The 13,193-nt window shown below is 49.0% G+C and overlaps 2 protein-coding genes across 2 annotated transcripts; one reads left to right on the top strand and one right to left on the bottom strand.

The window, feature by feature from the left end:
- Positions 1–6,530: 6,530 nt before the first annotated feature.
- On the bottom strand, positions 6,531–8,867 carry PC9H_002871 (uncharacterized protein; the record flags this gene model as incomplete). The annotated part of the gene is made up of 5 exons (XM_036772471.1): positions 6,531–6,986; positions 7,042–7,422; positions 7,479–8,449; positions 8,506–8,550; positions 8,600–8,867. The coding sequence occupies 5 exons, from the start codon at positions 8,865–8,867 to the stop codon at positions 6,531–6,533; spliced, it is 2,121 nt and encodes a 706-aa protein (XP_036633944.1).
- Positions 8,868–10,016: 1,149 nt separating this feature from the next.
- On the top strand, positions 10,017–12,787 carry PC9H_002870 (uncharacterized protein; the record flags this gene model as incomplete). Its single annotated transcript, XM_036772470.1, has 8 exons — positions 10,017–10,173; positions 10,237–10,421; positions 10,481–10,660; positions 10,742–10,862; positions 10,919–11,045; positions 11,102–11,170; positions 11,230–11,530; positions 11,591–12,787. The coding sequence occupies 8 exons, from the start codon at positions 10,017–10,019 to the stop codon at positions 12,785–12,787; spliced, it is 2,337 nt and encodes a 778-aa protein (XP_036633943.1).
- Positions 12,788–13,193: the final 406 nt, after the last annotated feature.

The following is a 13,193-nucleotide window of genomic DNA, read 5'->3' as shown; positions in this document are numbered from 1 at the left end:
CCGTTGCAATGGAAGCTTGCTTGCCCAACGATAAGCTTGTCTACCTTAAAGACTTCCTCGCAACTTGGTCCACCAAGTCCTCCTGCAACCTGCACGAACTCCAGGAACTTACTGGGTTCCTGCACTTCGCATCACAAGTCATTCCCTACTCACGAGCATTCATACGTCACCTCATCAAATTCTCAACCACATTCTCCACCCCTCACTCCCTACGCCATATCCCATGCTACGCTCGCAGCGACGTGCGATGGTGGTCCACCTACGCAGCCTCCTGGAATGGCGTCACACTCATTGACCCACCCCATATTCGCCATCACATATTCATGGACGCCAGTGGTACTAAGGGGCTAGGGGGCACCTACAACACGCACTGGTTCAGCTCGCGAGTCCCTAGACAATTCAGGGGCTCCAAACGGGACATCCAATTCAAGGAGCTCTACGCCATGCTACAGGCCATTCTTCGCTGGGGACATCTCTGGAAACACTCACACATTCAATTCCACATTGACAACCAGGCCATCATCGCCGCTCTATCTAACCATACCAATTGGTCCCCTCACCTCGTCAAGCTGCTGCACTTGATACTCATGCTTGCCACTGCCCTACAATTTTCTTTTTCTTCCTCTTGGCTCTCCTCTGCTGATAATGCAATCACTGACACTGCCTCTTGTTTTCAATATGCTCGCCTATTCACACTCGCACCCAATCTCGACAAGAAGCCATACTCAGTCAACCCCCAGACTCTTGGTATCAAACACTCCCTCAGCACTCAAGAATCATTGCTTTTTATTTCTGGTACGGTCTTGCATCCAGCACCAGGTCCACCTACAGCACTGGCCAGAACTCCTTCATCAACTTCATTCACGACCCTATGTGCCGAGCTCAAGCTAATAGAAGGTTTGGAAAGAGCTAGACTCTTAAGTACTAGTTGGCCATAGAGCTAGGCACCACAGGGGTACAGGGTATTAGAGGCATGTGGCAATTGCAATCCCTAAGAGTTTTTCATGTGTGGATCTAAAGCTTTGATTGGATACATGTGCTATCTGATTGAAGATTATCTTCTTAGTTTGTTGATTATCTCTGAGGCTTTGCCATTGTAGCTAATCACAGATGAATGCATGTGCTCTTCTTATTTTCTTATCTTGAGTCTCATGGGTATTAATAGAAGCAGTACTAAGTGGGTTAAAAACTAATTTCACTCTCTCCTTTCCCCTTCCCCTCTCTTTAAGAGCTCTTAGCCATCAATGACTGCTCACTATCAACCTATAGTTTAGGGGGTACCAAGCAGAAGTTGATATTCATGAATCAATTTCTTCTTAAAGCAGATTGTGCTAGGCCTGGTGGATAAAATGATTATATAGTCGTGGTTCACCTTTGAGTTGAACTCAAAGGTGAACCATGACTATATGGTTTTCATCTTGAAGTTCAACTCAAAGGTGAATCAGAGCCAGAAGTTCAAGGGCCAACATCTTCCCCACAGTCCATTCATAATCATATCCAAATAAACAATCATCATCAAATATAAACTAGCCACCATTGAGCTTGTCAATAGGCCAAATGAAGAATTCCATAGGAGAGACTACTAGAGCAAAACCAAATGGCAGCTCACACAGGTTTGAAGCCAATAGAAGGGGCTTGATGTCACGGTGCAGGATGCCGTGATCATGAAGAAGCGCTAGCCGATCAATCTATGATGTATGTGATCTGAACGATGATCAAGGAGAAGTAATGCTGAGACTCACCAGTTGCATCCCAAGGCAGCAGACACTATGAAGGTTGGGGAGACAGGCTCATACCCCTTTCCAACAATGAGCTCCTGGACTCAGTGTCACCACCACTGGAAGGATCTTGAATAGTACTACTTTGGTGGCATGTCCTCCAAGAACCTTAGTAGGCATCACCACCACCAGGAGCATCTTGAGTAAGACTCCTTTGGTGGCATGCTCTCCAAGAACCAGAGCATCTTGAGTAAGGCTGCTTTGGTGGCATGTCCTCCAAGAACCGGAGCATATTAAATAGGGTTGCTTTGGTGGCATGCCCTCCAAGAACCTTAGTTGATGTCACTGATGGGCTGGTTATGGACCACAGACTACACTCTTATATTGCTTGTTTGGGTTAACATGTGATTCAGTGTGATTCAGGCCCAAATTGTCCCTGAATCTTGTCCTGAATTGAGCTTAAATCGTCAACTCTCACTGTCACTAATGCCTACAGTGGGGGTGGGGCATTATGAGATAGGGTACATTGTAGTGGCTTGTTAGATTTGAACAATCTAGGCGGTACAGGGGGGTTAAGGGGGTACGTGACTATGTAGATAGTTTCTGCCATGCCATGTATCATTTTCCTTATGTGTTTGCTGAAGTCCCAGTAAAACGCAATGCATGTACTGTAGGTGCAAAGGGGAATTCGCAGCATGTGTGAGTGAGGACAGGGAATGGTGTGTTCCCACCAAAAGCGAAGTAGGAATGAACGCAATCCAAATGCCACGTGACAAATGGAACGGAGGACGAGAATGCAGGAGGTGCCACGTGCGCACTGCTGGACTCTTCACAATGTGACTGAGGGGAAGGGGAAACTATACTTCTTCTTGTTCTGTAGGTAGATATGTAGCACTATATATACTTGTAGTATATGTGAATAACCATGCAATATGTGCATGTGTGATCAAGTAATATAGTACCTATCAAATGATGTGGCCGAAGCTGATACAGACCAAAACAAGAAGTAAACGAAATGCTGATATATGTACGATTAGGGCTGCCAGCTGTGACCGTAGATATGGTTTATATGTAGCCGTCTTACGGACTCCGTACTGTACCGTTGAGGTTGAATGTACTGTTTGCTATGGATGTAATGCGTGAGGAATCTTTGCCGTATACGGGTTAGGGACTTATGCTGTATACGGCGAGCACGGGTCAAGGCGTGTGAAAGTAAATGATGGATGCATGACAGAGCTGCGCGGGCTTGAACTCAATGTCGTCGGTACCCTGAATAGCATCGAACTCAAAAACTCCGCGACGCGACCTCGACATGCTCCTAGGGCATCATACCCATGCAGCCCCTGTTGTTCAGGCTCCATGAAGTGTTATCATTGTGTGAGCACGCAGTGATTGCCCGGGAACTCATGGATAGACGAGACATGTGTTGTGGAACTGTTTGAAAGCTGGTGGACCAGAGAACACGGTACGCTAGCTCGAGGCTTACTTTAACCAACACTACAAGAAGACCATTTTGATCCCCTTGTCAGCAGCAAACTCTGCTCAGTCGGTCACCTCCGAGGGTTCCGAATCATCTGAAGTTCGAGTTGACTTCATGGCATGCTATCAACGCAAGGAACGTACATCCATAAATGAATTGGCCGAGTACTGGAAACTCCCACAAGAAGATCCATATCTCTTCGGCATGCGAGTCTCAAACCTCAAACCATCGAGACACTGATGTTACTCAAGCAGCACCTTCGTCTTGCTCGCCGCAAGGTTTCCAATTAAGTAGATATGTACAGTACGTACAGTGCTACATGATGCGAGAGAAATAGAAATGTTTTTTACCGTAATTACAGTCGTATCACCGTACAATGTCTGTACCGTACCGTCTTGGTAATCTGCGTCGAGCGTATACGGACGGCTGAATCCTATAAGTGCCCGTACTTAGGGCGTAATCATACGGCCATGACCGTATATGGTACGGGTAACAGCCCTATCAGTACGATAATTCATGTATCCGAATCCGAACACGGTCCAATACCTACACTACTTGATTACTCTGCTATCGCGTGATCACTACTAGCTTATTTTAACATGGCTCTGCTGATATTGTAATGTGGACTGGGGGGTTAACAAGCAGACCCCATTATAAGGTGATTTTCCAACACTGGTGTATTTGTATTTATTTGTGAAAACCCATGATCAATATACAACTAGGGGAGCTCAAAGTTGGCACATAAGAATCCGCGTACGCATATGCGCGCATACGGCCGAGGTGCCGTCGATTATGTAATGGTATTTGAGTGTCACATATCCGAGTAGCGCCCACGTAGCGCTGAACGCAGCATATCACTGTTGAAATAAGCCGGTGAGGTTGCGCGAGTTCCGAGTGACTAAGTAGATATATTGTGTTTGGCTGGGACTCCAGCAAACGCATAAAGAAAATAATACATGCGCGCGACACGATATTACAGTAGTCACGTGCATCCCCTATACCCCTGTACCGCCAAGATTGCTGAAATCCAACAATCACTTCCATTGATCTACACTGATCTACTGCAATCATGCCCCACGCAAGGATCCACGACAAACTCAGGCATGCATATCTCACTCATATGAAGAGACGCGACGGGAAAAGAAGAGATGCGACAACGCGTTTACGATGTGACGAAAGTGTGACATTTGATTACATAATTGACGGCACCTCGGCCGTATGCGCGCATATGCGTACGCGGATTCTTATGCGCCAACTTTGAGCGGGACCTACTCCTTCTCCACCATGGCCAATCTGTCACGGTTTCGCGTGTTTCAACGCGCGACACTGGCTAATCTAGATATGTCAACGTACGCCTTGTGTACGCCGGCCCTCGGTGTAGCTCTAACATAGTTCCGTGAGCGGTTTCCGTTGCTTACTGTCACTAACAGTCACCAATGGTTGCTTCCTACTTCACACTCAAGACGAACCCAGAGCTCTTTCAATTATTACATAGATTGCTTGCCTTCAAGTTGCTGGCGCTTTGGACATACACTGATTCTATACAATTACCATTAACTTGAATACAGGCTATATCAATGTATGTCATCATCTATGCATCCGGCTGAGGCTGTCCGCGTCGCCCCCCATTTCGTCGTGCCAGCTAGACGAACCTAGGCACATGTCTTATGCTAAGCGAGCTACTCCAGCCAGCTACACTCACCTAGCCCAAGCTTAAGGTACGCGGATGCTCACGACCATCGTGCAGCTTGACAATCCTAAGGTTCATCTACAGACCTAGAATCACCTCCGGCCTTGTACGCCCACCTAAGCTCGCTTAGGGTACGCAACCGCGGAACGCAGTGAGTGGTATCGTCGGCAAATACATGTCGCTCTATGTATCAAGAGCCAGGTTAACGTTGTTGCAAGCTAGTACTATGTCTCCCGTGCACGATACCTCGCGATCGAGGCAGACGCCGCCGCCACAATATATATATAATTGCATCGATGCGTGTTTGCGGCCTGGAGACAGCTGCAGACGGACGTTTCACGCGTATACGGCCGCTTGAATACTAGTACTAGTACTAGTACTTGCATGTCTTTGCAAGGCGCATCGATAGATCATGTACAGAGCTAGCTATAGGGATCGTCTAGCGGCGCTGCAAAATTCCTTGCTTGTATTTGGTCTGGTGATTACATTTTCAGTAAGAGCACCTCGTCGCTCGACCGCAGATCAGCGTGTATATATGTTTCACTACCCGTTGAAGTCACGCCCTTAAGCTCATTGCAAACTCATGCTCTTAGGATTGATGCTTACTCGGGGAATATACTGCCGTGGCCGGATAATGTACGTATGAGACCTTGCGCCCGCAATATATATGAACTGGGCACCGTCGATCGCGAACGAATTCTCATGCCAGACTCTACATGAGTCTGACTCGGGGAATGGTCCAACCAATCATGCACCACATATGACCGTCTTGATGGTTAGGTGCAATATTAATGTCTAGATTTATTAATACGCATGAGCTCCTGAGATGTCCACCCAAAACACCTCAATTTCGGTCATATTCAAGTAGAGATCGTCAGATGATTGACGTACTAATATGCAGCCATCCATGGCCGTGTACCCGTGCTTAGCTGCAATATTAATGTCTATTGAGACGCATGAGCTCCTGAGATGTCCACCCAAAACACTTTTCGGCTGTATTCACATACGTAGAGATTGTACATTATTGTCGCATTGCAGTCAACAGTACTGCATATGCATATGTGACCATATATGCATGTACCCGGAATATCGAACAAAGGGCGTGAACGTGGCACGCGCTGAGGTTACGTACCCGAAATATCGAACAAAGGGCACAAACGTGGCACGCACCGAGGTTACCCCGAGAAATTGAGGTTACGCAGATTGTCTCGTATCTCATCACGTAGGAATTATGATATGGGTCGCTACACAGTATATGCGCATATATATATGATGAGGGTTCGAGGAAGTAAGCTAAAAGCCATCTTGTGAGAGCAATCTAGTGTGGGTCCGAAACATGGCGACATGGCCAATGATGTATTGTGGGTCCAGGGAACATGAACTGACCGTAGCTGACGTCAATCACAACGTCAATCACAACTTATACGGACATCGAAAATATAGATAAATAGGTATATTTTTTGAAGTTTATGATTTACGCCAGTTCGAACTGAGAATACTGATATGAGACTATGATCAAGAAAATCGATGGACAAAAAACCCTATCATATTAATCGACAGGACACTAGAACTGAGTTTCAGCGAGCCAACCTATGTATGCATTCTTGTTGGTTACCAATGACTAGATGAGAATCGCAGCAACTCACCTGAACAGCCTATTGTCGTGCTGAAATTCGTAACGTTGATTAGTGGCGCGAACGGTGAAATCGGCCTGGGTTTGTTGCTCAAGCCACGCTGGATCGTAGGCATTGACGGGGAGGTCTTTGACGGCCCTCGCGGTACGATCGACAGTACGCGTACGTGAGGTGCGTAACCGAAGTCGAGGATACTGGCCGCGGAGATCGTCGCTGTTACGGCGGGAAAACAAGTGGATTGAGTCGAAGGGTTCCAGCCATTCACCCACTTCGCGCGCTCTCCAGCCAGGGGCAACCACCCGAAATATTGGGCGCGTCGGGTTAGCTGGGTCTTCTCCTCCACGGCCATCCTCCACATCGGATTCGTCGCTAGACATGCCATCGGGTCCCAAACGCTGCATGATGTCTACATGACGCTGTAGGAGGGGGTGTTGTTGGGCTGCTTCCAGCCGTAAATGAAACAACTGAACTCATATAGTAATTACTCAGGGGGTAGTCTGCAAGGCTAAACTGACATACCGCTCTCTTGCGAGTTTTTCGTCGTGCCAAGGACTGAGCGCGACCTTGCTCGGCGGCGTTCAATTGTGATTTCTTGTAATTTTGCTTCAAGGACTTGATCCAAGTGAAAAATGCGTCCGTAGTCGCGGTGTGGTCTAGGTCCGCCTGGGCCCAGCGACGGAATGCTACTGCAAATACTCGCGCTGCAGATTGATTCCATGGGCTTCTTGGCGTCCCAAGGAGATCATATCGGAAATTGTCTTCGTCGCAACAAGGAGGGACATTGATACCCTTACGGGCGTTCCACATATTGGCATAGTTTTGGGCTTCTTCTGCGCCCACTGATGGTTGTAGCAAGTTATCCTCCCCGACAAGCAGGGTGAAGAACTTTCTAACTTGAGACTACAAATATAGGCTGTTGTCAAAACGAAAGAAAATGGGTGGGGCATTTAACGCACTGCAAGAAGGGTTACGTCTGGACTCCTTCGCTTCGCGTTGCCTGTAATCTTTGGTTGGCTGCGCTTGCTTCGACCAGCCGCGGGGGGTGTTGGTGTCTCTTCTGCAACACGACGTCCTAGAACCTGTTGGATGAGGTCTGCCGTTCTTTCAAACCCGATACCAATTTGTTGCACAAGAATTTGACGATCTGCCCGCATCTCGTCGACCAACCCTTGGATGAGACCATATAACTCGGCATGAGGATCCGCCCCCTGGTCCTGCTGAGGGGGACCACCCCGTGGGCGATCGCGATCTTCTTCATCCCTCCATCGATCTTGCGGAAGTTCTTCTCCATCCATCTGTCCGCCCTGCGCTCGTCCTTCGCCACCCCTCTGTCCATCCTGTCCTTCATCACCCCTCTGGTCATCATGTGCTCCTCTTTCGTTGTCCCTGTGTCCGTCCTGCGCTCGTTCTTCGCCAACCCTCTGTTCATTCTGTGCTCGCCCTTCACCATGTCCCCTCTGGCCATCCGCTGCTCTTTCATCGTCCCTCTGTCCGCCTTGCGTTTCACCACCCCTCTGGCCGTCCTGTACTTGTCCTTCTTCGCCCATCTGGACATCCTGTGCTCGCCCTTCTTCATCCCTCTGCAAATTCCCTTCAGGTCCAGGATATCCGTCATCTTGAGAGCTGATTTCGATATCTTGATCACGCAGTGATTCCACCACCATAGCGTCGCGATTTGATTCCATGTTCATCTGGAATGAGCTATACCATTCATTCGCGGCACCCGGTACCGAGTGATCATTCGCCTGTAACCCTGGGAGTGGTATGTCTATCTCGTCCAGCAAGTCGTTGAGGGCCCCGGGCGTCATTTCAGCGACTCGCGCTTGGTGCTTGGGACTCATCGCGTATGTTGTTAAAGAGTGAGCCGCAGTGAACGAAGTGGTCAGAATTCGGTTAATGAGTCTAAGGGTATTCGAGGCGGCGCCAGCTAGGCATACTTCAATCAATATGAATTATACTCATCATTGAACCACATCCACTTACAACCTCTGTTGCGGTCACTAGCAACGCCTAAAGAACCCGCAACCTCTGAAAGAAAGAGTTAACCAGGGAGGGCGAATAAATAGAGGATATGTACCTGGACTGATTATCGAGTCGTAGGCATCAGCAGCAGGCGAATGGCTGTTAGAGGCGGCTTGGGTCTGGCCGGCGAGACTTCTTTGAGAATTCCTCCGCATGTCAGAATCGCCAGAAGTGGATGGTGATCGTGAATTGGGACTGAGGAAGACAGGGTCCGTCTCATGTGATGTGGTCGGCGAATGGATTCTTTGTTGATTGGCGTCGTCTGTCTGTGGAGGAGGCTCCCCGCCGGTTGGGTGGCTCACCAGACTTCCTTGGGAAGCCATGATAAGAGGGGCCTCTGAACGGCCGCCAGAAGAAGTGCCGGCTGCTTGTTTACTGAGAAAGATAGCAGGACTCGGATCACCGCGTGTCCTCAAGAAAGTTCTTCTTTGTCGATTTGCAAGGGCTAAAAGACCGGGGTCTGGTTTGGGAGTCAATTGCAACGAACGCTGGCGCTGGCGTGTCGCAATTGCCTGCAGTCGCGTGGGAGGAGACGATTCGAATTCAGCGTGCCTGCTGTAAGTTTCTGAAAGGCAAGCCCTTTGATAGTAAGAATCGGCTGCCACTGAGTGAGGCCGCTGCGGGTAGCTACAGACTGGGAATTCTAGATTTTAGGGACAGCGAAAGTCATCTAGTGCATCCGACGTGACTGACCTGGTTTGCCACGCGGTCTGCGAACCGGACCCGCGCCCGAAATGTGCGCGGGACCGGCAGGAGCCACAGCTGCTATATGCATATGTATTTTCAAAGCTTTTTGAATAAAGAAGGAAAGCGTACATTGTTGGCGCCAGTGGAAACAAGAGATACGGGCCGCGAATTCGGAGTAGCTCTGTCTGGGCTCTAGAGGATATTCGTCAGTACTATTTGTGAGTAGTGAGCGCGAATTTATGAACATGTACACGTACGGCTAGGGCTATAATAGCTAGTTAGAGCATGGCCGTGGCCATGGTGTGATGTCGATTCATCACTTTCGTGGGTTGGCGGTGCCGGGCTGCCGCGACCGGAGGGTGCAGTTGCGAAGCTTGCTGCATAGCTATAGCTAGCATAGCTAGTAGCTTCGAATTCGTTGTCCGTTTCTCGCATTCGATATTGGTGCGCATTCTTTATTGGATAGTGCGTATTCTTTACTGGCCATGAATAGGGTACCATGGCCATCATCTTGAAGAGAGTGCTATGATGTGCATGTTCGCCGGTACGTACGTATACATATATACATGTAGCGTTATACAAATATCTAGATTGGCTTCCATTGCAGTCTTGATCATCAGCGAGTTGAACTCGTTGATGATCTGATCGAGACACGTCGACGGGAGCGTTATAGCACTGGCAGCTGACGCGCCCTATAGTTCGTGAAGACTAGTACTCCTTATAAGGAATGTCTACGCACGCCTCAAAGGCAAGCCAATTTCAAAGTCCGCCGATCGGCGCCACGCATGGCGACATGTTGCGCTGCTAATTGGGGCCGTCGGGCCATGCCCATGCCCATCATGTATGCACGCATCATCAACGAGTTCAACTCATTGATGAGGCTACAACGTGAAGCAACGCACGGGCTCGAGCTCGCGATCAATTATGGCCTCATGAATGCAAGTACTTACGTTTGAATCCGTTTCCATTATACTATAAATGTATTTCCTTTTCTCGTGGAAATAGCATACTATAGCCACTTCGAACGCGCCCCGAATTCGACATATATGCCTTCGTCTTTCCTTGGATCGGTTGCTTTACAGAAAGCGAAAGTTCGACTTGGGTCGCCGCACGTTTGCGTTACAAGGATCAAGTACTCATCTCCCGCCCACGGATTGATTGCGGTGGCAGATTTAGACGGCACTCTGACCGTACGTGACTACGGAGATGAGAAATTGGATTACTGGACCTTATCTATCTTATTTATTAGGTTCATGATGCCCAAGACCTCACAATTATTCGTCGCAAAACTGTGTCCCAGTCGGGAAGTAGTCCAAACGCTATTCGAGCTTTGGAATGGCATCCCAAGGAATCAGAAGTTTACGTCGGATTTTCCAACGGCAACGTCATTGGATATGACATTGACAAAGATATGAGATCACACACGAAGGTATGTCTTCATTCGCGAGTTCAACTCGCGAACGGAGTCCAACTTGTGCGCGCATATACATTGGTCTGACACCCCAGTTAGGATCCCTACCATAGACTCTCTTTCGATGGCCCGATATACGACATCGCATTTTCTCCGTCAGGGTCTCAGTTTGCCGTTGCATACGGGGAGCAAGTTAAGATCGTCAAACGACGGTCATTCGGTAAGTCAAGCCCTTCATTCAGCAGGAGAAGCCTCATATATATATATATATATCAGGCAAATATCACGAACACGATCTAGGTATACGGCCTCGAACCAAGCCACAGAAGCTTTTTTACTACGAGACCAACTCGCTGGTTGTCATTTCTCTGCTCAACCTACCTAACAACATTCCAGCGGCAGTGTATGTGTCTTTAGAGACTTATTTCTTTGCTTTGGCATTTGACATTTTACTCGCAGTGCCTACTCCACCGACGATTCGCGTCCTGGGACTCTATGGACCGTCTTTACCACAGCCTCGGACACCATGTAAGCTTCGAATATGAACCTTCGCTTTAGGTACTGACTGATGAAGCAAACCACCGTAGCCTCACAGCGGCAATGTCTCCAACACAGGATCTTATCACTATTGTGCATGTGCATTCTGGAGCGGAGTCGTACTCAGTTCCCGGCCGCAATCTTCTCCTCAAACAAGAGATATACGAACACGGGGTTATCCGGAAGGATCATATATACGGAGTCGACATGGTCTTCGTCGATTCAGACACCGTTGCCATAGGGGGGGCCGAGTCGATCCTTACGTTCTCAAACGTTAGGACAGGAAACAAGCATGACTCAATATCTGCACCTGTTCTTAGAGATGCCTCATCATGTAGTCTACGGAGATTGGTAAGAACTACCGAGATGGTATCCTCAAGGTTCACTCTAGGCTGACCTCTTATTCTATAGGACGTCACTCGCCGACCCAGCGACCAGACTTTCCGGCTCATAACCGCAGATAGTAACGCTAGGAATATCAACTGTCACATCCTCCAATTCTTAGAGTCTTCTCCTTCGGCTCGAGATACACAAAAGGGAAGAATTTTTGGGCTGGGTTGCGGCAAGATTTGGGTTGCGATCTTCGTGGTAATGCTTGGGGTTGCGCTGCGGAAGTCCGCCATCCTTACAGCTGCTGTACGCTTTTGGCCAGACAACATCGCTTTCGACCTTCCCTTCAGCCTTCCCCTCAAATTGCAAGCCGTGTCTGTTCCAGTGATCGCGTCAGAACCCGTAGCTGCGTCAGGTCCAGTGGCTGCGTCAGAGCCCGTGGTCGCATCAAAGCCCAGAGCTGCATCTGACTCAGTGGTTGCGTCAGAGTCGGTGGTTGCGTCAGAGTCGGTGGTTGCGTCAGAGTCGGTGGTTGCGTCAGAGTCGGTGGTTGCGTCAGAGTCGGTGGTTGCGTCAGAGTCGGTGGTTGCGTCAGAGTCGGTGGTTGCGTCAGAGTCGGCGGTTGCGTCAGAGTCGGTGATCGCATCAGAGCCTGCCGCACCGGCGAGCCGCCTTCGTGTAGACGCCACCGAGGACATCTCTCCCCACCAATCGGCTTCGCAGTCCCATGTTCTATCAACCCCGACGACCAACTTGGCGCCTCTTTCATCCCCCTCTTTACACCTCTCAGAATCTAGGGTCATCTCGCCTGAGTCGACTCGCGCAGACCTCGAATCTTCTGCAAGTATCGAGTCCAACCACGACGACTCTCCACCGGCCAGCGACCCTATTGGCGAGGGCACTCCTACCTTCGTTGTTACAACGACGCTACTTGAAGCCACACCGCCATCCACTGTCACCGTTATTCAGATGACGGAGCGGATCATCACTATACGAGAGCCAGGCATATCCATCGTTGCGCACTACTTGATTGCCTTTTCGGTGATTTCTCTCGCCTTCACCGCCTTTTACAGGCCAGAATTTAGAGCATGGGTCACTCGCCTGAAGTCCAAGGGACCTAAGGAAGCACTGGTTACGGTGGACTGCAAGCAAGAACAATTGGAAGGAAAGGAATATTTGGGGAGTATTCCCGCTGTGCAGCTGAGTCCTAGGGGAGCCAAGGGAGAACTGGGAAACGTGCCCACGACTAAGCCAGTCAAGACGGACGACCAGGAATAATTGGGGAGTCGATTTGTATTCTTGTTGGCTCAATTCTTCCGCGTCTCAATGTCTATATATATGAGAGATCCTGTACTAGTGTAAGGTCTATATATTATTGCTTGCAAGGTCAACGGTAACGCTCAGCATGTGATACATTCCCCTTTCTCAGCCCCCTGCCCCTGACTGAGCAGACAACTCACTGCGCTGATCAGCGCAGTGAGTTGTCTATCTTAAGTTGTTGTGCAAATGTCTGTACTTAGGTTATGCGAACATCAACACGAACTTTACGAGCTCGAGTGCAATCCAGACCAGCGAGAAATTTACGGTTTAGTTTCTTATCCAACAACGGGCAGCACTTCGTACGAGCATGCAGATCTGGCAGTTGGCTGTTCTTCTGATAATTAAAATACACTCCGTCGGCTAA

This window comes from Pleurotus ostreatus, assembly GCF_014466165.1.
Source record: "Pleurotus ostreatus strain PC9 chromosome Unknown scaffold_2, whole genome shotgun sequence".
Taxonomy (NCBI): Eukaryota; Fungi; Basidiomycota; class Agaricomycetes; order Agaricales; family Pleurotaceae; genus Pleurotus; species Pleurotus ostreatus.
This window is presented reverse-complemented; position numbering and strand designations above follow the sequence as displayed.